Genomic DNA, 25,278 nt, shown 5'->3' on the forward strand with positions numbered 1-25,278 from the left:
GTAAATCCAATTGAATCAGAAATTCAATTGAAATAAAATAATAACTGTTCTATAATTCAAGATAAGTTATTCTACATTTTAAACTGGATCTGATTCTGTTCAGCCAGGTAAGAAATGGCCTGGCTAACACCTGATTGGTTGACAGGTTGATGTTAGCTGAAGGCTGGGATGAATAAGACAGACTGGGTCGAGAGGCTGGTGAATTTTGTAGGAGTAGTGGCTGGTGACAAAGCTCCTACAGCAGAGCAGCACAAGGAGAAGGGGGGTACAAAGAGACAGCAGACGGAGGGGTAAAGAAAGAGAGACGAATAGGGAAGATATAAAGAGAAGATGGAGTGGAATTGAGAGAAAGAGGAAAGATGGGGGAAAAAGAGAGAAAGGGACGATGGAGCGGTAATGAGAGGGAAGATGGGTGGGGTGTAAAAAAATAGAGAAGGAAGATGGAGGGTGCAAAGACAGAGAGAGAAGATGGAAGGGTATAAAGAGAGAGGGAAACAAATTAAGGGGTAAAGAGAGAGAGGAAAGATGGAGAGAAGGGAGTCTGGTAGTGAGATTCTGAGGATTGTGAACACTCACACTACAGTTCATAAGCCTACAGTAGTTATAATCTCTTTAGTAGTATATGAGGCTCCCAGATGTGTACAGAGGAACAGAGCCAGCCTCTTCTGCTCAACCAGGTCCCTCACTAACTGACGGATGACCGATCTGTAGCGCAGCTTAATCTAAGATAATTTCCCATTGACAAGAAAAGAAGACGTCCGTCCAAATTAAAGTTAGCATCTGTCACGGTGCATTAGGACACTAGGAGTTAAATCCAAACAACTTCTATTTGAAGAGATTCAGTATCATGGTTGCTCTAGGTCATGAAGCCATAAATATAGTGGGTTAGTCTTACGCATTAAGCTGATCCTAAAGTGAGCCACTTGAGCAGAAAGCTGTAATGGTATTCATATCACAGGCGTCTAGTCCTGGACATTTACAGACTCACCCCAGAGGAGAGGAGACAGGGTGGACATCTGCAGTCGGGAGGAAGACAGTCATTCAAGGCACTTGATTCTGTTCACATTCTTAAACGATCAACACAGAAAAAAATAACAAAAAAAACAACAACAACTTCCTTTAGGTATCGAGGCCCTTATTATATAAACAAAAATGCACTTTGTATAACTATTTCTTGTTTTACAATGTGCCACAATCAAGTTTTTAAAGACACCAGCTAACTACTTTGGTACATGGTAACCTGCTCTAGAACATTCCAGTGAATGGTGACATGACCACATTGCTTTTAGGGGAGGGCTGTGGCCCGTGCATGTCTATATGGAGTATAACTAGTATTCAAGTATAGCAGAGACATTACATGCAAATTATGTGTTATATGTAAACGATTCGTACAACTCATAGATTGAATACATCAGAGAACAACTAATACATACTGTGTACCAAACAGAAACACCCTATAAAAACCAAACATTCCAAACAGTATTATACCAAAACTAAACACAGAAGGCAACGTAACTACTCCCCAAAACAGGCTAAACACACCTGTTCTAAACCAACTCATAAAGCATATTTCCTATACTGAGAAGACACACCACAACTTCTGAGGTTGTCTGAGGTCTATCTCCTTCCACAGGGTTTCAGTCCAGCCACAGGAGCGACAAACCAGCCCCGCACCGTGAGCAGTGATGCATAGTGCTGTGCAGAGCTACTGTAAAGCAAACCTAGCTATACGTACAGAAGCAGAGCATTCGAAGCATTCCACAAATCTTTACAAAACTACTATGTGCCATGTTCTTGCACAATATTAGGTCGTCTCATCTTAGAGGGATAGTACTGTGAAGGCAGGGGAGAGGGGGGGAGTCAGACGACATGATGGTCGTGGGGGCTTTCGGGTTGCCATTGGTTACCGTGAAGCTGCAGAATTCCCTGGAGTACCTCTAACCAGACTTTGTAGCAGAAGAGGTACTGTTCCTGCAGACAGAGATACAAGGGTTAACACTCACACACACACCAACACACACACACACTCAAAGCCTATACTGACCTTGGTCTGAATCATTCCATAGCGTTGCAGTCTCATCTCCTTCACAATGTCACTCACATTGATCTGACAACACAGTGGCAAGAGAGACACAATCAGACATCTCTACTGTAGTTTGATCTACTGTAGTCTTATCGGTTTGATGTTGTTTGATATAGTCTAGTCTAGTTTGATCTACTGTATTCTAGATAGATTTAGTTCAAGCCAATGGAGTATAGTTTAACATATTATATTACATTTGTAATTGGTAGTTTGCTCTAGCGTAGTACAATATTTCCTGGTGGTACATTTTCAGTTTTAAACTCAATGTTTTGAACATGATCTGATTGGTCATGATCGAGACTGACCGGCAGGTCGTTTTCGATGAGGCTGAGGATGACGTCGGTACAGATAAGGACCCCAGTGCGACCGATGCCGGCGCTGCAGTGCACGATGACGGGGCCCTTGTGGTGTACGGCCCGCAGGTAGCGAATGAAGCGCACCAGCTGCTCGGAGCAGCGAGGGACGCCGTGGTCAGGCCAGCGAGTGAACTTCAGGTGCCGTACCAGATGGGTCTCACCTGTCTGGAGGACAGGAGGAGGGTGTGTGCATGTTAAACTGTGTGCTTGTGTGTGTGTGTGTTAAACTGTGTGCTTGTGTGCGTGTGCATGTTAAACTGTGTGCTTGTGTGTGTGTGTGCGTTAAACTGTTTGCTTGTGTGTGTGTGCATGTTAAACTGTGTACTTGTGTGTGTGTGTGTGCATGTTAAACTGTGTGCTTGTGTGTGTGTGTGCGTTAAACTGTTTGCTTGTGTGTGTGTGCATGTTAAACTGTGTACTTGTGTGTGTGTGTGTGCATGTTAAACTGTGTGCTTGTGTGTGTGTGCATGTTAAACTATGTGCTTGTGTGTGTGTGCATGTTAAACTGTGTGCTTGTGTGCGTGTGTGCGCATGTTAAACTGTGTGCTTGTGTGTGTGTGTGCATGTTAAACTGTGTGCTTGTGTTTGTGTGTGCGCATGTTAAACTGTGTGCTTGTGTGTGTGTGTATGTGTGCATGTTAAACTGTGTGCTTGTGTGTGTTACTCTTTGTGCTTGTGTGTTGCTCAGTGTCCTTGTGACTTCCTGTATGAGAGCATGTGACACACGTGTGTATGTGTGAGCATGTGTGTGTGTTAGACTACTGAGTGGCGTGAATGATGTATCTGTTAGCGTGTGTCCAGCTCCCTCACCTCCTTCTCCACTATGCGCATGATCTTGATGTGGAAGTACTCCTGCTGCTGCCGATTCTCCAGGAACAGCTGGTACCGACCCGCGTCTAGCGGAGAGCTCACCCTCTCTGGCCAGTACCTGCACAGGGGGGAACACACACCGCACCACCATGGAGACCGGTGTTTCAACATTCACATAAAAACTATAAACCAAAGCCAACACAGAAAAATCTCCATTAATCTACTGGATTGAGTTAGTTTGCTACCCATAGACTATCTTTAAGCAAGCCGCCCAAATAACAATGTGTGATTTGTAATACTGAATTCTGTCACTTTACCGTATTTTTATAAAGCTACGGTTTATACCCCGAATAAAAATGTTTCTTGTGGTGGTGAGGCTTATATTTCGAGTCATAGTTTTCAGTCACGTGACATGCTCGGTGACCTGGAGGGCGGAAAGCTGCTGGCATAGCGGCTCACACCGTTGAGACGCAGCTAAAGCCGGCAAATTTACCTTCCCACGTTTTTTGGGATCACCTCTCAGCTAAAGAAAAGGCAAGATATGGACACAAACTGCAAGTGTCGGGCACTTGCGATCCATATACAGCACTGCCATATTTCTGTCCCTAAAAACCGCAAGGTTTTATATATGTGACGACTATGTGATATCATGACTGTAAACTAGCTAACCCCTTTCTCTCTTAAACAACTGCTAACCATTCAAACGGAAAGTCAACTTTTCCTTTAATCTTTACCTATTACAACCTCAATTCCAAAAACGTTGCGATGCTGTGAAAAACGTAAATAAAAACGAAGGATCAAATGAGTATGAAAAACCAATCAGTCTTAACACAAGCCTCACACATTGTCTTTGTTTTACATTCAGTTGAATATCGGTGTAGTGGGATTTCCAAATCATTTAATTCCAAATGCATTTTGAGTTTAGTTTTGTCTAACACATAAACCCAACTATTTAGCTAACTTTAACTCACTACAACCACTGCAGTTGGTCGCCTCAATACACAACAAACTATGTCAAACCGATAACGTGTTTTATGGCAAAAAAATCCATAATTAATATACCTGTATATTCTTGTGTTAACTTTACTTGAGCTTGAAGTGTTAGCTGCAAATACGTGTATATTTGGAAGGCTGGCATTGTTTGCCCTCCCCGGAGACAGAGGTAACGTGAGGTTTAATGGCACAAATCCACAATCTCCTCCTCTCTGGGTTTTCTTTATCGGAGGAAATTCTAAAGAAACCCAGCCCAGGCTTGTTTCCTCTTCGATTACTGCATCCGATAGAACAACAACTATCCGACATTTTGGCAACACAAAAGCAACAGACTCAAAGCAAATGTATGACTTTATAATGGGTGGCGGGCAGCGGAAAGGGGGCGTGCCCCTTGGAACGTGACATCACGTGAAAACTATGAATAGCACGTTTTTATAACAAAACAACAGTAGAAACACTTTTTTCCTGAATGCTATGAGTGCTATATTATGCTATATTAGTTCATTCCCAGGCAATAGAAAACATACATTACGCACTTACTGACTTTCGTTTTTGAAGTGTGTTATACAACGGCATGCTGCACTGCCTATACTCGTGCATTGCTTGGTATCATTGTTCCCGTATCAAGTGCGTCATATGCGCACCGCATCAAGTGCGGTTTATACTCAGATTTACAAACACAAAGCTCCCATTCTGGTGAGGTGCGGTTTATAGAAAATGCGGCTTATTTTCAGAAAATACGGTATTTGACCCCAAAACCCTGGCTTGTAGTGTACCTCTAACCCCGACGTATGACCCGTGGTACGTACCTATGACACTTGACCCTTCCCCTCTCGACCTCCTGGGTCATCATGGCAATGACGTTGGACTTGTTTTCCCAGACCATCTGCCAGAAGGCGGGCACAGTGGAGGGCAGAGGGCCCTGGCACGAGATGTAGTAGAAGTCCTTGGTGCCAACCTCCATGTGGATGTAGCTGGCATTAATGTAATCCTGGTTCTCACCTAAGGGCACGCGAGTCAGGTCGTCTAGGAGTGTGGTGGTTGTGCAGGGGAGGAGGGGATGTGGGGAGAGGAAGGGAAAGGCGGAGAGAAATGGGGAAACGGAAGGAGTGTAGAGGAAGAAAGAGGAACATGGAGACAGAGACACAAAGTGAGTTTTCTCTTGTGGGATTACTGGTTGCAATAAACATTTACAAACTAAAAATGGTTTTTCTCTCCGTTTTGATTATAACTAACAGGCCAACAACACTCCGTTGTTATTTTCCCTGGAACGCACCACCCTGGAGAGCCTTAAACAACAAGTAAACAATAAGAGTGTTTCTCTGAGCATTCAAGGAGGGAAAACAAAAACAAGAAGCAGAAAAATGGAAGTAGGAGAGAGGAGAGGGGTGACAGACAGATTCCCTGTCACCCCGTGTCCCTCCCTCTTTGACCAGCTCCAGTGTGGCACACAGCAGTCCTATTGTACGTGGGAGGCCTTTCTGTTCCCATAACAAGGTTCAAACATGTTAGGAGTTTCAGGTTGCACTGCTCTGAGATTTGGGAACAGCTTGTAAACTTTTAGTTTGTTTTGAGAACACTCTGGTCCTGTCAAATACTACGGCACTATTTTATTTTATTTTTTTACTGAACTGAAAGAGAGATAAAGAGAAAAAGAGAGAGAGGTAGAGGGAGAGAATGATTCAAATATACTGAATACAAAAAACAAACACTGTATTCCACTAGAATGGATGACCCTAAATTAACCAGGTAAAAAATGTGTGTCTGTGTGTGTGCGTGCTGGTGTGAGTGGACGTGTGTGTCTGTGCGAGTGTGTGTGTGTGTGTGTGTGAAACTCACAGGGTAGGATGTCTCTGTATCTGTTCTTGTCACGGTTCTCAGCTGCTTTCCCCACCAAGCAGTTATCAGAAGGCTTCAGGTGCTCCAGGGTCTAACAACCAACAAGACCCAACAACTAACATCAACCGACTTATCAACTACTAACAATCAACAATTGACAACAGTCAACAACAATCAACACCTGGATGATTTATTTCTCATTCAAATACAAAGATCCCATCACCTAGAGTATGTGGCTGAAATGATGTGTTAACTAGGTGTTGAAATACATCTAACTACTCCAAGACACTTGCATGGAAATTTCCAGGGCATACACCATGCAGCTCTTCGTGACATTGCTTGTAAGAAGGGCTATATAAATAAAGTATTATTTGAGTTGACGATATGCACCATGAACTCTTTTACTAGCTCCTGTTGGTCCAGCTGGTGCTGCAGGATCTGAATCAGGGCCTTGACCCGGGAACCTGAGTACTGACTGGTCCGAGACAGACTGATCAGGGCCAGACTAGCCAGCTCCTCCTCCGACACAATAGGGGGACCTGCAGAAAGGGAGAGGTGAAGGGAGGGCCAGGTGGAGTGAAGGAGCGAGAGGTGGAGGGAAGGAGAACAGGTAGAGGGAAGGAGAGAGGTGGACGGAAGGAGGGAGCGAGAGAGAGGTGGCGGGAGAGATGGAGAGGGGAAGGGAGATGGAGGGAGGGAGAGAGAGGTGGAGGGAGATGGGAAGAGAGATGGAGGGAGGGAGAGATGGAGGGAGAGGGGGAAGGAGGTGGAGGGGGAAAGGGAGTGAGAAAGGAGGGCATTGGAAAGGAGAAGTGGAGGGGGTAAAGAGATAGAGGAAGAGAGCAAGGTGACGAGAGAGATGGTTAGAGAGAGAGAGAGGTGGAGGGAGAGGATGGAGTCAAGGAGAGAAAATGAGAGAGTTAGAGGAGAAAGGACAAAGAGAAGACAGGATGTAGTCATCAGATCAATGCACCATCTGTCAAAGAGATATAAATAATATGACAGATAAATAACATGGATGGATAATCACAAGGTAGATACCAGCTATAGGTGAGGTCATATCCTGACCATTGGACTCCATCGCTTCATCTTCCTCCTCTTCGCTGCTCCAGCCATCTGATTGGCTGTTTTGGGGGTCTTTTATTGGTTGGTCCAATAGGATAGTGTTAAGGGGTGGGTTCCTGAGGGAGTCAGGGGGCAGGGGTGAGACAAGACCATTTCTACTCTTCGGTAGGGGGGTTGATATCATGCAAGGCTGAGCTTCCTTTCCCTGCGACCTTTCCACCTAAAACGCAGTATAGACAAGAGGCTAAGGTATCTATCATATTGGACCAGCATACACAGTGCTGCTGGTTTGATATACAGTGTAACTTAAATAATATACTGTACATTTCCTAACAGGTCACATGTATGCCAATGGTACACTGTTGTCTAGCCTGCAGTGGTTGAAACCTCTGTTTTATGAGATTTATTATTTACTGACTCTCTACTGACACCCTGTGGCTACAGATCAGCTATTCTGGGGGGGGGGGGGGGAATTCAATGTGAGGAGGAGAGTTAACTCTACTGACATCTTGTGGCTACACGTAATCCAAACTTGGGTGACCATCGCACAGTATTGTTAAACATGAGGTGTCCGTCTCAAGTATGCGATAAGATTACGTAACCACAGAAATCAGAACACATAGCAACATTTTAAGCTAGCAAAGTTTAGCTATTGTGTACCCTATGAGATAACATCTTGTCATATAATTCATAGGCTGCAAGTGGTAAAAGTATGACCGTTTGAAAGCTAACTTTCGATTTACACATCTTAATTGAGTGAAATAAAAGTTCCAGTGTGTGAATGTAGGACTGGTAAAGGCCTTGGTGAAGGTAGAAGTGTGGAAGGTACCTGTCTGAGGCCCCGTGCAAAATGTCAGAGACCCTGAGGGAGGGGCAGCAGGTCTGGGTATGGGAGGGGGTGCTGCTGCAGCTCTCCTGCACAGGGAGGAGAGGGGGGATCAGGACAGACAGAAACTAGGAAGAGTGTGTGTGTGGTCTGTTTATACACATATACATCATAGTGGACACCTCATCAGGAATTATACCTTACTTACACACACACACACACACACACACACACACACACACACACACACACACAAACACACACACACACACACACACACACACACACACATACACACAATGTATACACTGTATAAAGTGATGACAAGTTAACAGACGTTGTGTATGCATGTATGTGTGTGTATGTTATGATCAGTGACCTATGCACTTTGTAAAGCTCTCTCTTGGAAGTCGCTTTGGATAAAAGCGTCTGCTAAATGAATAAATGTAAATGTATGTTCTCACCCCATCAACAGTGTCGTCCTCTGCTCTGAACCCTATGTGGTGTGAGTGGTGCGGGGGTAAGTGAGGTATCACATCCTCCTCTTCCTCAAGCAGAGGGGCAGCAATCACTCCAGACAGGCCCACACTGGGGAAAGAAACTAACAGACACAACAGACTTCATCATACACTACGTTCCTGTCAACAAGGTTGTGTCGAGTTCTGTCATCACAAACTAAGTTCTATAGGTAACTTTTATTAAAACTTATAGTTCAACATATAACTAGGAAGTTGATATCAGAGGAGATCAGGGGAGGCTGATATGGTGGATCATCAGGATGGAACTGTTGGAAGGAGGCTAATGTGAGAACAGTGAGTCAGAAGATTTTTCCTGGCTCCTACCAGAGGGCTTCTTCAGTTTTCTCTGCTGGATGTCAGGACTGGAGCAGCCTTCCGCTGTGGGCTTGTCTTCTATACTGGCTCCAGGGTGGGCAGCCATATTAGCTTCAGGGTCAGCAACCATTTTGGATCCAGGGTCGCCGGCCACGTTGGATCCAGGTTTGGAGGCCATGTTGGATCCATGGTTGTCAGCCATGCTGGCTCCAGTCGGGGCAGCCATGTTGGCTCCGGGTTGGGCGACCATTTCGGCTCCAGGTTGGGCAGCCATGTTGGCTCCAGGTTGGGCGGCCTTGTTGGATCCAGGTGTGGGCAGGATATCTCTACAGATGGTGAGCTGGACAGTGCCCTCAGCTCTACGCAAGATGTCCACCACCTTACTATGGCTCAGCCCAGATACAATCACCTCATTCACCTGCATGACACAAGCACATACACAAAGTCAGTGAACACAAATAGACACAGAAACAGACATAAATGCGTAGACATCACATGCACACAGATAGAAAAACTGATTGACAGTTCTTACCTCCAGTAGGATGTCTCCCACTCTCAGCCGCCCATCTTGCTCAGCCACGCCCCCTGGGCAAATGTCCTTCACTCTGAGAGCACTGCCATTGGCTCCGCCCACTAGAGCAAAGCCCAGCCCACCTCCCTCTGGCTTAGTGAACTCCACTTGCAGAACGCAGCTCTGATTGGACGGTATGAGGAAGAGGAAGGAACACAGGTTATTTGGATCTGGGTCCCTACCCTAACTCTATCTTTTTCTATTTCTGTTCGTCTCTGCCTGTCTGCCTCTGCCTGTCTCTGCCTCTGTCTGTCTCTGTCTTTGCCTGTCTCTGCCTCTGTCTGTCTCTGCCTCTGTCTGTCTCTGCCTCTGTCTGTCTCTGCCTCTGTCTGTCTGTCTCTGCCTTTGTCTGTCTCTGCCTCTGTCTGTCTTTGGCTCTGTCTGTCTCTGCCTCTGTCTGTCTCTTTCTGTCTGTCTCTTCCTCTGTCTGTCTCTTTCTGTCTGTCTCTGCCTCTGTCTGTCTCTGCCTTTGCCTGTCTCTGCCTCTGTCTGTCTCTGCCTCTGTCTGTCTCTTTCTGTCTGTCTCTGCCTCTGTCTGTCTGTCTCTGCCTTTGTCTGTCTCTGCCTCTGTCTGTCTTTGCCTCTGCCTGTCTCTGCCTCTGCCTGTCTCTGCCTCTGCCTGTCTCTGCCTCTGTCTGTCTCTGCCTCTGTCTGTCTCTGCCTCTGTCTGTCTCTGCCTCTGCCTGTCTCTGCCTCTGCCTCTGTCTGTCTCTTCCTCTGCCTGTCTCTGCCCCTGTCTGTCTCTGACTCTGTCTGAATCTGTCTGTCTTTATACAGGCTGTAGCGCAGAAGCATTTAAAGGTAAAATATTAATGCGACAATCAGGTGTAAAGAATGCCCTCACGCACACACATACACACGCACAGACCCCCACGGAGAACCAAGGGGCAGACTGATACAGGGCCAACTCAAGTTTCAGTCTGTGTCATCAGAATGAAAGGATAGAGAGATACAGTGTGAGAAGAGCAGGATAGAGATGGAGAGGAAATGAGAGAGAGACATAGGGAGATCATGGACTTACATCAAGTTCTGTTGTTATGGAAAAACGAGGTCTGAAGATCCATCCAGATCTAGACACTGGTTCAGCTGCTCAGAAAGAAAGAGATAGACAGGGAGAGAGAGATAAAGAGAGAGAGAGAGAGAGACAGAGAGAGAGAGAGAGAGAGAGGAGGGTGATAAAGGGAGAGAGAGATGAATAGAGGAGGTCAAGAAAAGGAGAGGAAGAGAGTGAATGAAAGAGTAGAACGGGAGATAGGGAGCACAGCACAGGAGCGGCAGAGAGGAGGGAAAAGAGCAACAGCAATCCCAAATGAACATCCAGAGCAGTGGAGACTACCAATCGCTGTCCTTTTACAGAAGTTAGTGAGATAATCCACCAGAGGAGTCCCTCAGTCAACATCTGTCTACATGCAACTCTCTAAATTCACACAAAACCCTTTCAGCCCAATTCCCGTGCCCCGTCTCAGAGAGACACCCACGCCTACCGCCCTCCAGATCGGCCATTTTGAAGCAGCAGTGTTGCCGTGTGTCTGGCCTGGGCAACATGTGAGCAGGAGAGGCCACCTCAGCTGTCCCAGTCTCCAGTCTCCTATCTCACTGGCACACAGGCATGTATCCAGGCAACCAGTGACTCCCTGACTGAGCCCACCCAATAGAAAGTGTTGTGTGTTTTGGAGTGTGTGTCTATGACAGCGTGTGTGTGCAAGAGTGTGTATATGGCAGTGTGTGTGTGTTTTTGTGTGAAAGGCCTGCAGTCTAATACTCCAGTGGAGGGCAGGACTCTGTAATTATTAATACAGCAGTCAGAGCCTGGGCCTGTCTCTCAGCACCCAGCCTCACTCACTCACTCACACACTCACACACACACACACACACACACACACACACACACACACACACACACACACACACACACACAAGCCTGTCAGTATCTGTGCTATGATTAGACACCTAGAAAACGAGAGAGGATACAGACAGAAAGAGATAAAGACAGAAAGAGACAAAAAAAGTAGGAAAGAGACAGACTGACTGACAGACAGACAGAGTGAGGAAAAGAAAAAGACAAAGGGAGAGAGAGAGATATGTACTCACGTTCTTCGTCAGCCTCTGGTGAGCTGGGCTCTTCAAAGCGAGTGGTGAAGAACCTCCTGTCTTTCTTCCAGTCAAACAGACCTGGAGACATGGAGAGGTTGAGACAAGTGTTTACACATCACAAGAGGGAAGAACAACGTGTGACAAGATATATTTAGGACATATTATATGTCTGTCTTCCTTCCTGCCTGTCTATCAGCCTGTTGCTTTATCGTCCTGTCTGTCTCTCCGTTATGCTTCACCCTGACATTCAAAACATTCCAGAGGTCTAGGCCAGAGAGTGTTTGCATCTGTTGCTGTGGTAACAGTCATTACTGGTCCATGTTATGGGCAGCACAGACTCCAGGAGAGTCAAAACTTAATGAGCTGGAGAATAACATGTGTGTGTGGGGGGGCAACATCACTGCATGTAGTTAATGACATGTGCATATGTGTGTGTGCGTTGCCTAGGCTGTGGCCAGTCACTGCAACCAGACCTCTAATCTCCGAGCTTAACCTTGGACCCCTGAGATCGCGCTCTGGACAGCAGTGACCTTTGGTCCTGCCTACGTCCCCACAGGCTCCGTCAGAGAGCAGACACTCACCGTTCCACTTGTTAGCTTTAGAAGTCAGAGGCTGGTCATCTCTGGAACAACAGAGAGGAGGATTAGAATAATCTTGTTCACACACACACGCAGACTGCTTCAGCCGCGTCTCTCGTTCTCACACAAACACACACACACAGCTTCCGTCCCTCACACACCTGAGGACTTTGAGTTTGACCTTGCGCGGGGCCATCTCGCAGACCTTGACGGCGTCCTCCAAGGTCATTCCCAGGGTGCACTTGCCGCTGATGTAGATGATCTTGTCGTTGGGCTGGACGCTACCCTCCTCGCTGGCGGGAGACCCCGGCACCACTTCCAGACAGTAGATGCCCTGCCACTTACTGCCAATGCCACCTGTCAGTTTTATACCTGGGAAGCACACACACACATTAGTGTGTGTGTGTGCCATGGCAGGAGCTGTATATGTACTGTATGTGTGTGTTTGGTAGGAGCTGGGTGTGTGAGTGAGTGTCTCACCAAGCTGCCCTGATGGGGTCTTGTGCAGGACAATGTCGTTCAGGCTGTCAGAAGAAGGCGGGGCTACCAGGTTGGATACCGCCCTCCCCAAGGTCATGCTCAGTCTCCTTGGAGACATCCTCAGGACTGCCATGGCAACCTCGTCGGTCACATTTGTCACATCCTGTCCGTGTACCTGGATACAGGTGGTGCAAGATTCATTATGGATGCAATTATGTATGTGAGTGTGTGTATGGTAGAGTGGCATATGAATATGTGTGTGTGAATTTGTGTGTGAGCATTTGTGTGTGTGTGTGTGTGTGTGTTTGTGTGCATGGGTGAGTATGTGTGAGCATGTGGGAATGTGTGGGTGCATGTGTGTATGTATGTTTGCGTGTGAGGATGTGTGTGTAAGCATGAGTAAGTGTGTTTGTACCGTGATGAGCCTGTCCCCTGCCCTCAGTCGTCCGTCTGCCTTGGCTGGGCTGTCCAGTATCTCCTGGATGTAGTAACAGCCGTCTATCCTGCTGCGCATGATGGTGAAACCAAAACTACCACTACGGGATTTGGTCAGGACCACGGACAGCTCAAACTCCTTCAGCATGCCCTATCAGAGAGAACACACACATATTTACTTACTTATTCACTCCTACCCATCTACTCAAAGTACAATATCAGACAGTCTGTCTCAACCATCTAACCCTCCCTCACCCTCCTGGGGTCCTCTTCCTCATCATCATCATCATCATCATCATCGTCGTTTAACAACCTCTCCTCCTCGTCCCTCCAATGTGTGTGGCTGTGCGAGGGGCGTGCTGCCTGGCTGTCTGGCAGGGTGGGGACAGGGGGTCGGAGGCAGAGGGGGCCAGGGGCCGGAGCCTGTCTGGGGGTGGGTGGAGGCTGAGGGGGAGGCTGGGGGGTGGGAGGCAGGGGGGGAGGCATCAGAGGACGGGTGTGCTTGGAGGAGAGGTTAGGGTGGGATGGAGGTATGGTCTGGGGAAGGCCGTGGTTTTGTCCATTGAAAGAGGGCTGAGATGGGGGTGCTGGGGGACAGGGGGATGTGCTGTTGGGGCTGAGACTTGGAGTGTGGGTAGTGGGGCTGGGGGTGTGTGAGTGTTGGTCTGTTGTGTGTGAGTGTGTGCTGGGTGTGTGTGAGTGGTGGTCTGGTGAGCGTGTGCTGGGTGGGTGTGACTGTTGGTCTGGTGTGTGTGAGTGTGTGCAGGGTGTGTGTGAGTGTTGGTCTGGTGAGCGTGTGCTGGGTGTGTGTGAGTGTTGGTCTGGTGTGTGTGAGTGTGTGCTGGGTGTGTGTGAGTGGTGGTCTGGTGAGCGTGTGCTGGGTGTGTGTGAGTGTTGGTCTGGTGTGTGTGAGTGTGTGCTGGGTGTGTGTGAGTGTTGGTCTGGTGTGTGTGAGTGTGTGCTGGGTGTGTGTGAGTGTTGGTCTGGTGTGTGTGAGTGTGTGCTGGGTGTGTGTGAGTGGTGGTCTGGTGAGCGTGTGCTGGGTGTGTGTGAGTGTTGGTCTGGTGTGTGTGAGTGTGTGCTGGGTGTGTGTGAGTGTTGGTCTGGTGTGTGTGAGTGTGTGCTGGGTGTGTGTGAGTGTTGAGTGGCCTGCTGGGTGGTTGTATGGTTCGGGAGGCTTGAGGTCTGCCTGGGTTGGCTGGGTACATGAGAGGAGAGGCTGGTACTCGGTGTGTGTTCAGGCAGAGCAGGAGTGTGTGTGGGGAGGCTGGAGGTTGTATCTAGGGAGGTGGAGCTGATGGTAAGGTACTCCTCATCCGCCAGGATGGTCAGACCGTTACCCATCAGGCAGTAGGTGTATCTGCCGTCGGTCTCTTCTCTGATGCCACTGCGCACACACAAGCACAAAATGGTAATGGAAAAAAGAAATGTCAAAAAAAAAATCTGGTCTAGAAAAGAACTCTCCTGGTTTGTTTGTGTGTGTGAGAGAAACTACCTGGCAAAGGTGGGGTTGGCACTAGCTTTGAGGTAGCTGCTCCTTCTGAGACGCATAACGGCTGTCCTGGACACGTCCTCATCCTCATCTTCATAGTTGCCCTGGTCGCTGAAGCGCCGAGGGTAGGTAGACTGGGGAGACTCGTGGAAGTCAGGGGAGGGGGGTGACGGGGCAGGAGGGGGGGGGGGGAAGGGGGGAGGGAAGTGTCTCACTGTCTTGGCTCTCCTGTCTCTGCTGGGTCTTTGGAGGACCAGGAGGATCAAGGGGAATCTCGGCAGGGGTGCCCAGGCTAGAGGCCTCCTCCTGGGCTTGGCATGGCTGCTGGTCTGCCTGGGGCTCCTCTGGTCTCCTGAGGAGCTGGCTGTAGTCCTCGGTCAACCTGATGTCCAGAGACCTGGACCTCACTTCACGGGTGGGAGATCGAGATGGACTCTATGGGGAGAGAGAGAGAGGACAGGGAGGCAGAAGAGAGAGATCAAGGCCTTAAACAGTGTGCAACGTGAAAGTAAATGTGGGTGTGGGTGAGTCTGCATGTGCATGTGTTTTGTGTGTGCTCACCAGTGTGTTGTTGCTTATCTGTGTATGTGTGTGTTTAAGCTCTTGTGTGTCTATGTGTGTGTGTCTGTGTGTGTGTGTGTGCATGCTCACGAGTGTATATATATGTGTGTGGGTAATACTATAATAAGTCAACGCTATTTGGCATTTACGAAGTCTTAGCTAATAGTTAATTCAGCCTTTATAAAACATTAACGATACATTATAAAACATAAACAATACATCATTAAATAATTACAAAGTTATTATTAAACACTTAATCATTAATAAACACTGTCAAAAAATATTTATTTGATTAATATTTCAATGTATAAGGTGCATTGCCATACTTTATAGACAGCTTGTTAACATAGTTTCAAACCAGTAGTAAAATAAGCTTTTAATGGTACATGAGCTCTTATAGAAAGCATTAGCAAATAGTTAGTAAACTATTTACATAACCTTTAGAAAACATGAGTAAATAACTAACAACATATTTACTTAGGTCTTTAATTAATGTATTCCAAGTTGAATACATGAAACACACTCATACTTAGCAGAAGTGTTGTTGAACTTGCATTATTAATCACAAGTTGCATTATTAGTAAGTGTTTATAAAATAGTTGTTTCAGATCTGCTAAGTAAGAGTGTGTATCATGTATTTAACTTGGAATACGTGAATTAAAGACATAAGTAAATATGTTGTTACTTGACAGTTATTTACTCATGCTTTATAAAGGTTATGTAAATATTTTCTTAACTATTTGCTAATGCTTTCTATAAGAGCTCATGTACCATTAACATCTTTACTACTAGTTTGCAACTATGTTAACAAGCTGTGTATAAAGTATGGCAATGCAGTTATCAATGCAATTATCAAACACCTTATAATTAATTGATTAATTATAAATCATTAATCACATAAATACATTTTAACAGTGTTTATTAATGATTAACATTGTTTAATAAAAGCCTAGTAATTATTTAATAAAGTATTGTTAATGTTTTATAAAGGATGAATTAACTAAACAACTAACAACAAATTAACAACTGCCAAAAAGCGTTTGCCTTATTCTAAAGTGTTACCTGTGTGGGTGCATGCTCACCAGGATGTTGTGTGTGTGTTTGTATGTTTATGCTCACCAACGTGTATATGTGTCTTGTATGCTTACCGGTGTATATGTATGTGTGTGTGTGTGCATGTGTGTGTGTGTATGTGTGCATTCTCACCAGTGTGCATGTGTGTGTGTGTGTGCATGTGTGTGTGTGTATGTGTGCATTCTCACCAGTGTGCATGTGTGTGTGTGTGTGTGTGCATGTGTGTGTGTGTGCATGTGTGTGTGTGTATGTGTGCATTCTCACCAGTGTGCATGTGTGTGTGTGTGTCCACTCACCAGGGTGTTGTTGTCTAGATCTGTCAGGGTTCCTGGGTGGGGTCTGCAGATGAGCAGGCAAACTTCAGACTGAGCTCCCCGCAGCATCGACAACACCCTCTTGAGAGCATAGGGGTCAGAGGTCAGCACAAGGCATCATGGGAGTGTGTATAACAACCCAATGTGGATGATTTTGTATTTTATTCTAGCCATTTTAATAATAATAGATATTATACAACAGTTCTGGAATGACAATAAGTTCCTCACGTGTGTGTTTTGTGTATGTAATCCCATCAGCTCTTGGGCTGTAGAGCCGGATGACACACACACAGCTAATTCCTGCTAGATTAGATTATGGTTTTAGGGAAGTGGTGACGTGAACACAGAGCGATCCAGAGCAGTGCTACACGGTAGTCATTCTGATCACATTATGTGATGTGTAGGAGAGTAACAATATATTGTGGTACAATATATCGCGATGCAAAAATGTCACAATATGTATCGTAGAGTTATGGCAATGTTTTTGCAGTATGATGTCTGTTTCATCCTATTGGTTGAGCTACCATCACGCAACCTACTCTGCACCTGCGTCACGCGTGCATTCACAGAAATCGCTTAAACTTACATAAACTGACTTAACTAATAACTGAATGAACTACGTTGTATGTACAAAAAGGAAAATTCTTGAAAATGTTTAATGTTCTGGAAATAAATCTTTTATTTGTTCGTTCGTTATCTGCCGCTTGTCCGGGGGTCGGGTCGCGGGCAGCAACCTAAGCAGGTAGGCCCAGACTTCCCTCTCCCCGGCCACTTCCACCAGCTCTTCCTGGGGGACCCCGAGGCGTTCCCAGGCCAGCCGAGAGACATAGTCCCTCCAGCGTGTCCTGGGTCTTCCCCGGGGCCTCTTCCCAGTGGGACGTACCCAGAACACCTCACCAGGGAGGCGTCCAGGAGGCATCCTTATCAGATGCCCGAGCCACCTCAACTGGCCCCTCTCGACGCGGAGGAGCAGCGGTTCTACTCTGTTATTTGAATTTCTTTTTAATTTGTAGATTTAGTAAAAAATATTGTGATACGTATTGAATTGTGAGCTGAGTGTATCATTACACCCCTAGTGATGTGATATATGTATCCTAATTTATCATAAAGGGAATTCTTCTACAGTCTGGACCTGTGAAGACTGATGGTGTTGAACCTGAAAACCATCCCATTAACTATCCACATCCTACCTTCTGGGAGAGACCTGTGACTGGCAGGTTCCTGAGATAACTGCCATAACAGCTATAACAGTATCTTCCTATTATCATGACAACATTTTCTTAACATTATCTTTACATGATCATGACTACATTGTCATAACATTATCTTCACATTATGCATAATGCATTCTAAAGAATGCATTATCACACCATTATATTCACATTATAATGGTGCATTATCATACCATTATTCTTACTTTACAATGGCTGCATTTTCGTATAATTATCTTTACATTATATTGGCTTCATTTTCATACAATCATATTTACATCATAATGGTTGTATTGACATACCATTATCTTCACTTTATGATGACTGCATTTTTATACCATTATCTTTACATTCTACTGGCTGCATTATCATTCTGTCACTTCCTGGTAGTCCTGGCCGGATCCTACCTGGTATGACAGGTCCTTAACCGGTTCCCCGTTAACGGCCAGGATGATGTCTCCCTGCTGGATCTTCCCACTCTCTTTGGCGGGCTGGCCCTCGAACAGCCATTTGACCCGGACCACGGAACCACGGTCTGGACCGGAGGTCAGCTCAGAGATGAAGAAGCTAAAGCCGAGCCCAGACAGATTCTTTTTCAGAACCACCTCATGAGTGTTCTCTGTTGGAGAAGAGGTGAAAGGAGAGGAGGTAAGAGGAGGTGAAAGGAGATGAGGGCAGAGGAGGTGAAAGGAGAGGAGGGTAGAGGAGGTGAAAGGAGAGAAGGTAAGAGGAGGTGAAAGGAGATGAGGGCAGAGGAGGTGAACGGAGAGGAGGGTAGAGGAGGTGAAAGGAGAGAAGGTAAGAGGAGGTGAAAGGAGAGGAGGTAAGAGGAGGTGAAAGGAGATGAGGGCAGAGGAGGTGAAAGGAGAGGAGGGTAGAGGAGGTGAAAGGAGAGAAGGTAAGAGGAGGTGAAAGGAGAGGAGGTAAGAGGAGGTGAAAGGAGAGGAGGGTAGAGGAGGTGAAAGGAGAGGAGGGTAGAGGAGGTGAAAGGAGAGGAGGGTAGAGGAGGTGAAAGGAGAGGAGGAGAGAAGAGAGGAAAGAAGCGGAGAGGAGGGGAAAGGAGGAAAGGAGATGAAGGGACATGATGACATGAGAGGAAATCCTAAGACCCCTAAAACACTCTGTAAAAAATATATATAATCAAATGCATATTATGTTATTTAAATGTCTAAAATAAAAAAGGAGTGATTGGGTGAGGCTGAAGGAGTCTGGATGAGGCTGAAAGAGACTGGAGGGGACTGGGGAGAGGCATCAGGGCTGCACTCTTCTGACAGCCACCACAATGTAGCTGTCAGAGGAATCAGGGCCACGTCTGGGCAGTCTGCACCTCTGCCTAGATATTTTATGTGTGAGTAGAGTGTGTGTGTCTGTGTGCGCAAGTGGAGTGTGTGTGTGCGTGAGAGAGAGAGAGAGAGAGAGAGAGAGAGAGAGAGAGAGAGAGAGAGAGAGAGAGAGAGAGAGAGAGAGAGAGAGAGAGAGAGAGAGAGAGAGAGAGAAAAAGAAAGTGTCTGCTGGCATCTGGTGTCAATGTGTATGAGTGTGTATTCTTGCATTACCATCAGTCATAAAGCTGTAGTCCTTGGCCCTGCCATTCAAGGACGTTTCCATAGAAACCTCTGTCCTGAAGGGTTGTGGTAGGCTTTTGGCTGAGTGGAGGCGGGGTGAATCAGCTCCAGGCTCTAACACCATATTGGGCTCCCTCTCCAAAAGCAGACTCACCACCTGCAGCATAGACACACACACAGACATGCACACACATGTGCACAAACACACACATGCACAAACACATCAGCTCTATGTGATTTCTGGACTCAGTGTCCCAGTGAATGCACTCTAAGGTCAGCTAGCACTTAGCCAGGATAATCCACTTAGCCTGATTCAAAATAAAAACGAGCGTAAACAGCTGAGTTTCCCAAGCAGGGCTGTCGCCACATGGTTTTGTGTGTGTGTGTGTGTTACTGTGTGTGTGTGAGTGTGCATCCCTGTCTGTCCTAGGGCAGTGATTACAAGAGCATAGAGGAAATAATGAATTACCAGAAGTGTGTGTGAGTTTGTGTGTATATATGTGTGTGTGTGTGTTTATGTATTTGTGTGTGTGTAATACCTCCCCAGTCCTCTTCAGGCACTCCACAGCTTGTTTATGTGTTACACCCCTCAGGTTGAATCCATCAACCTCCAGCAGTCTGTCACCTGTCACACACATCATCATCATCATCATCCTCATCACACCATCATCACCTTCCTCGTCATCATCCTCAAAGTTTAACAAGCATAATGAATATAAAATGACATAAAAATCACCCGTTCAGACACACAGCGTAACTAGCAAGTCTCCCGGAGGCATGAAGGTCAGAAAACATTGTTTGTTGTGTATTTTGTAGCGTACATTAGGGTGAGGGTAGTGTGTGGTTATAATGTAGGGTAGTGTGCGGTTATGGTGTAGGGCAGTGTGTGGTTATGGTGTAGGGTAGTGTGTGGTTATAGTGTAGTGTGTGGTTATGGTGTAGGGTAGTGTGTGGTTACCTAGGGTGTAGGGTAGTGTGTGGTTATGGTGTAGGGTAGTATGTGGTTATAGTGTAGGGTAGTGTGTGGTTATGGTGTAGGGTAGTGTGTGGTTATAGTGTAGGGTAGTATGTGGTTACCTAAGGTGTAGGGTAGTGTGTGGTTATGGTGTAGGGTAGTGTGTGGTTATGGTGTAGGGCAGTGTGTGGTTATGGTGTAGGGTAGTGTGTGGTTATGGTGTAGGGTAGTGTGTGGTTATAGTGTAGGGTAGTGTGCAGGGGCGTAGCCAGGACATTATTTCTAGGGGGGCCAGCTCTGGCCAGTCTTTTATTTGGGGTGGCAATTGATTGTCAAAAACTACTATTTTAAAATTCACACACTGCATCACTCAGAGCAGCTGGTTAGCTGCTAGTCTCCATTGAAGCGCTGTCAGAATGCAGGTACGTTGGTTTGCATCTTGTGCTGTTGATGGGGGTGTGGCCCAACATGTTGCGAATATGGGGCTTGTAGTGTAAGTGACAAATGACAATATAAAGACGACTTTATAAAAAAAATACAAATGCATTTTTTCAGCTTTATACCGTTTCTGTTCAGGAGGGTTTAAAAATAATGTGAGGTTGGGGGGGCCAGCAGGGTGGCCATTCTCTGACCAATGGTGGCCGTGGCCCCCCCTGGCCACCACGTGGCTACGCCCCTGGTAGTGTGTGGTTACCTATCTGAATGCGTCCGTCCTGCTCTGCAGCGCCCCCTGGGACCAGGCTCTTGATGTAGATGCTCCCGTATCTCACATTGGTGTTTACTCCCCCCTGAGACACACAACAGCATCACAGACCCGGCCATAAACACTCGCCCGTAGCCAGAATGTGTGTGTATGTGGTGTGCATAGGGTTGTTATCTAGGCTCTTAGGCTGTTTAACTGCCAACTGCTGTAGAGAAGTAAGGTCAGCATGGGGAAAGTGTCGTGAGCAAACTCCACACTCACAGCCACGCTGATGCCCAGGCTGCCCTTGGTCTTTCTCAGCTCCACACTCAGCTGCTCTGCAAACCTCAGGCTGCAGATAGAGGAGGACCTGGAGAGAACCTCCTGGAGGACAGGAGAAGCGGAGGGGGAGGAGAGACGGACAGAGAGAGAGAGAGAGAGAGAGAGAGAGAGAGAGAGAGAGAGAGAGATTAGAGACATGACAAAAGGAGACAGGCAGATGAGGGAGGAGATGTGAGAACCAAGACAAAGATGTGAAGATAGAGATGGGAGACAAAGAGGGGAGTAGAAAGAGGAAAGAAGTCAAGTGAAGGGTAGCGGAGGAGAAAAATACAAAAAAGAAAGAACTAACCGATTACACCACACCCCTCAGTAACCCTTTAATCTATTAATGTAATCAATGTATTAATTAGTGTCAACATGGGTCTGTAAGTCAGACAAATGTGTTTTTATTCAAGTCAACAACCCCAGGAGCCCCCACCTTGACTTAACTCATGTTGACATGGGTAATCACCAAGGAGATGAGTCATCATGCTATAAACCAAATACTTGCCTTTCCTGTACATCCTGAAACAACCCCTTACACACTAACACTCCCCTTAACCCCCCCCCCGCACACACTAACCTCAACAGCCCCCCCACACACTAAAACTACCCTTAACCCCTCCCCCCAACACACACACACATTAACATGACCCTCAACAACCCTCACACACACCAACACTACCCTTAACCCCCCCCCCCCCCCCCCCCCCACAGCAACACTACCCTCAACATCCTCATCCCACAAACACATCAACATTACACTTAACCCCCCCCCCCCACACACAGAAACACACACACACACACACCAACACTACCCTCAACAACCCCCCACACACACCAACACTACCCTCAACAACCTCATTCCACACACAAACCAACACTACGGTTACCCCCCCCCCCCCAACACCACAAAACTACCCTCAACACACACCCCTCACATTAACACCCCAACACTACCCTCAACAACCACCCCCCCTCCCGCGCCCCCCCCCATACCAACACTACCTTTAACACAGCCCATCAAACACCAACGCTCCTCTCATGTTCCTGTCAGCAACAAGGTTTTCATGGGGCATAGATCGTCCAGAATAACAGTCACACCTTATCTAGCCCTGGTGGGTAGAACAACCACAACTGCAACACCATCAACAGGGCTCGGCTTACCTGTGCGTCCAGGATGCGCACCACTGGGATGTGCAGCCTCTTGCCATGCTTGGGCGTGGCCATGTTGGACAGAGCCAAGGCCTCCTCCAGCTCCTCCATGGCGGGTCTGAACTCGCTACCGCTCAGGGTGGTCTGGGAGCCAAAGCCTCTCTCCAGCATGCGTCCCAGACCGCTGGGGGCCAGCGACGTCTTGCTGTCCCTCAGGGAGTCTGGCAGGAGGAACAGGCAGAACGGAGGAGCACAATCGAATCCAATCATATTTGGGGAACACTTCAATCAGTGTCACCAAGGGCTTCACAGTTGCCCAAAGAGGTACACTGGTGTAGATCTCTCCTCCGACCTCCACCCTCAGGCAGAGACGGGAGGCGGAAAGTGTGGCCTCCCCAATACAACCAGAATCTAGGGTACCGTATAACCAGGTGTGTTAGAGCTAGGGTGCCGTGTACTGGTATATGCATGTGTGCCGAGGTAACTACAGAGAGAGAGAGGTAAATATCTGTTTTTTAGAGAAAGGTAGGTCGAGGTATGTACAGGTGTGTAGAAAGTATACAATATAGTTAGAGGTATACACAGGTGTGTTAAAAGTGGGGTGTTGCATACATTTGGGCTGCGATACGATGAGCTCTACTTCCTCCGGGCTGCTTTGCAAGATGGCCGCCGCGTCCGTGAACGTCACGCCCTCTAGACTGATCTTGTTCAGCGATATCAGACGGCCCCCTGTGGATTAACCAATCAATGTGCAGCACTAGCCATGAGTCATCATCAGGACCATAGAGGCTGAAAGTTCTTACACATTTGCTGGTGACTGTGTGTGTGTGTGTGCATGTGACTGCTTGGGTGTGTGTGAGTATACTGTATGTGCGTGATAGTATGTGTGTATGAGAGAGAGAGAGAGAGAGAGAGAGAGAGAGAGAGAGAGAGAGAGAGAGAGAGAGAGAGAGAGAGAGAGAGAGAGAGAGAGACCATACCTGGTCTGATTCTTCCGTCTCTATCAGCAGGCCCGTCAGGCACAATGGAGGCAATGAATATCCCCAGGTCCAGTTTACCACTGTTGTCCTCTCCTACTATCACAAACCCTGGGGGAGCACAAAGGCCAGAACAGGGGGGATACAACCTCAGTTCACAAATCTAAACACCTGAATTTCCTAAAGGATCTATAAAGTGAATGGAACTAAGCTTTTACATAAGACAGAATATAGAATACAGAATATTTACTGTATCACTACACCCTCAACATCTGGGTCCGTATTTGGTCTTTTCAAATGGGAAGCTGGAACAATCTGCTACAAATGTTGTCATCCCTGTCTCTTTGATGTAAAGCCACTTCTGTTTAAAACACCTTAACTCCAACCCCCTCCCCCATACTTACCAAACCCCAGCTTAAGGTCCTTCTTTAAAGTCACACAGATGATCTCTCTCTCTGGAGAGCCCCTGGTTGGAGTGTCAACTGCAAACAAACAATGCACTGGATTAAAACCCTGTTTCACTATTACAGTGCACAGCATTAAAGGTCAATTAAAGCATGACACAGATAACTTTTAGTATTTATATGGAATACTATACATTATTTTTATATACTGTAGTTTCTATATGGTATATATTATCTATAGTGTCTATATGGTGTTGACTCTGTATCGATTTATATTTTATTGATAGGGTGTTTATATGGTATCTATATGCTATCTGTATGGTATCTCTATAAAATAGGGTCCATAGTAGAGTCCATCTGTGTTAACCTCGTATGGAGGAGGTGATGGAGACAACCTCGGGGTCTTGCTTGTAGAGTGAGGCGTGGGATGTGATCCTGGGGAGGGGCTCTGTGGAGCTGCAACACAACAACGCCACAGACACAGCAACAGTGTACAGCGTGTTATCACAGTACAGTCAGAACTCCTATGAGAGGTTTCCCGATAAACTACTGATAAACATTCAACTAAGAATCCGCTAATATCTCCATTTACCCGTCTCTATTTTTCTCTCATTCTGTCTTTCCTCTTTGTATGTCTTTCTTTCTCCTCTCTCCCAGTCCCCATACAGCCGGTCTCCTACCTCCAAGTCTTCTGGTCTCTCATCTCTCCCAGCACGCGTGGCTCCGGGCCCCGGTTCATCTCCCTCAGCTCTCGCTGCTGCCGCAGACGGGCCTCCATCTTGGCGCTCAGGTCATCACATGACTTGCTGAGCAAATCGGGCGGGCCGACACCGAGGCCCAACTGGTCGATCCCGCCCTCGGAGCAGGACAGGCGCTTCATGTGGGAGTTTCGCGAGCGACAGATGGACAAGTACTTCTCGATGTTCTCATCTGCAGAAACACCAGGGGGCACAAGCAACAGCAGGGAGAAGTTAGACTTCTGAATGATGGACTTGTTGGACTTATAAACTCTCTATGGACCTCGTTGAGGTGTAACCCATGGTTGAGGTTGAGGATGGGTATATAAATGTGGGTATTTAGATGATAGATAGTATCTCAAAATGAACCCTTTAAATAAGGTTTCACTACACAGGGTAGTTGGGTCACGAGCAGGGTTCGAAGTTGTTTGCCCACCGAACTACAGGCCACAGCCAGGAGACCTGGCCTTTTTATGCCCCGTACTCACCCTGCATACCTGCGCCTCCTGGGGGCCCTTGCATGGCCTGTGTGGCAGTGCTGTGGTTGAGCTGGCGGGAGGTCATCTCGCTGTAGAACTTGTGCTGAGCTGAGCACAGGCTCAGGAGGTACTGGGCGATCTTTGAGCTCTCCGTCATGAAGCTGTGCTTCTTCCCACTGGGGCCACCGCACTCCACTGTCAGTTTACGCCTCTGGAAACACACGCGCGCGCATGAACACGAACACACACATGCACATGGATTCACACCCATGGATGTGCATGTCCACAAACACATGCAAACACAGATTCCCACACATACACAAACATGGATGCACAAAGTCACACACAAAAAACAATCGTTACTGTACAGAACATGAGTATTTTCTAC

General features: G+C 47.0%; 1 protein-coding gene across 1 annotated transcript in view; it reads right to left on the minus strand.

Annotated features, from left to right (window-relative positions):
* Nucleotides 1–1,814: 1,814 nt before the first annotated feature.
* ptpn20 (protein tyrosine phosphatase non-receptor type 20) overlaps nucleotides 1,815–25,278 on the minus strand; it is a 32,888-nt gene continuing 9,424 nt past the window's right edge. Inside the window, exons 15-50 of the mRNA XM_067236577.1 lie at nucleotides 24,939–25,101; nucleotides 24,355–24,607; nucleotides 24,042–24,130; nucleotides 23,675–23,752; nucleotides 23,274–23,381; nucleotides 22,906–23,022; nucleotides 22,306–22,514; nucleotides 21,100–21,201; nucleotides 20,830–20,923; nucleotides 19,720–19,805; nucleotides 19,172–19,337; nucleotides 18,023–18,234; nucleotides 16,387–16,485; nucleotides 14,735–14,890; nucleotides 14,459–14,589; nucleotides 14,113–14,350; nucleotides 13,219–13,419; nucleotides 12,944–13,114; nucleotides 12,529–12,703; nucleotides 12,210–12,420; nucleotides 12,052–12,092; nucleotides 11,468–11,548; nucleotides 10,784–10,789; nucleotides 10,398–10,465; nucleotides 9,338–9,499; nucleotides 8,815–9,223; nucleotides 8,437–8,573; nucleotides 7,976–8,061; nucleotides 7,123–7,262; nucleotides 6,472–6,620; nucleotides 6,082–6,172; nucleotides 5,052–5,268; nucleotides 3,250–3,367; nucleotides 2,389–2,604; nucleotides 2,045–2,107; nucleotides 1,815–1,971 (exon numbers count right to left, since the gene is read on the minus strand). Coding sequence (XP_067092678.1) covers nucleotides 1,861–1,971; nucleotides 2,045–2,107; nucleotides 2,389–2,604; nucleotides 3,250–3,367; nucleotides 5,052–5,268; nucleotides 6,082–6,172; nucleotides 6,472–6,620; nucleotides 7,123–7,262; nucleotides 7,976–8,061; nucleotides 8,437–8,573; nucleotides 8,815–9,223; nucleotides 9,338–9,499; nucleotides 10,398–10,465; nucleotides 10,784–10,789; nucleotides 11,468–11,548; nucleotides 12,052–12,092; nucleotides 12,210–12,420; nucleotides 12,529–12,703; nucleotides 12,944–13,114; nucleotides 13,219–13,419; nucleotides 14,113–14,350; nucleotides 14,459–14,589; nucleotides 14,735–14,890; nucleotides 16,387–16,485; nucleotides 18,023–18,234; nucleotides 19,172–19,337; nucleotides 19,720–19,805; nucleotides 20,830–20,923; nucleotides 21,100–21,201; nucleotides 22,306–22,514; nucleotides 22,906–23,022; nucleotides 23,274–23,381; nucleotides 23,675–23,752; nucleotides 24,042–24,130; nucleotides 24,355–24,607; nucleotides 24,939–25,101 — 5,154 coding nt within the window. The 3' untranslated portion in view covers nucleotides 1,815–1,860. The remainder of the gene's footprint in view (nucleotides 1,972–2,044; nucleotides 2,108–2,388; nucleotides 2,605–3,249; nucleotides 3,368–5,051; nucleotides 5,269–6,081; nucleotides 6,173–6,471; nucleotides 6,621–7,122; nucleotides 7,263–7,975; nucleotides 8,062–8,436; nucleotides 8,574–8,814; nucleotides 9,224–9,337; nucleotides 9,500–10,397; nucleotides 10,466–10,783; nucleotides 10,790–11,467; nucleotides 11,549–12,051; nucleotides 12,093–12,209; nucleotides 12,421–12,528; nucleotides 12,704–12,943; nucleotides 13,115–13,218; nucleotides 13,420–14,112; nucleotides 14,351–14,458; nucleotides 14,590–14,734; nucleotides 14,891–16,386; nucleotides 16,486–18,022; nucleotides 18,235–19,171; nucleotides 19,338–19,719; nucleotides 19,806–20,829; nucleotides 20,924–21,099; nucleotides 21,202–22,305; nucleotides 22,515–22,905; nucleotides 23,023–23,273; nucleotides 23,382–23,674; nucleotides 23,753–24,041; nucleotides 24,131–24,354; nucleotides 24,608–24,938; nucleotides 25,102–25,278) is intronic.

The sequence above is a fragment of the Osmerus mordax genome, chromosome 5, assembly GCF_038355195.1.
Source record: "Osmerus mordax isolate fOsmMor3 chromosome 5, fOsmMor3.pri, whole genome shotgun sequence".
Classification (NCBI taxonomy): Eukaryota; Metazoa; Chordata; class Actinopteri; order Osmeriformes; family Osmeridae; genus Osmerus; species Osmerus mordax.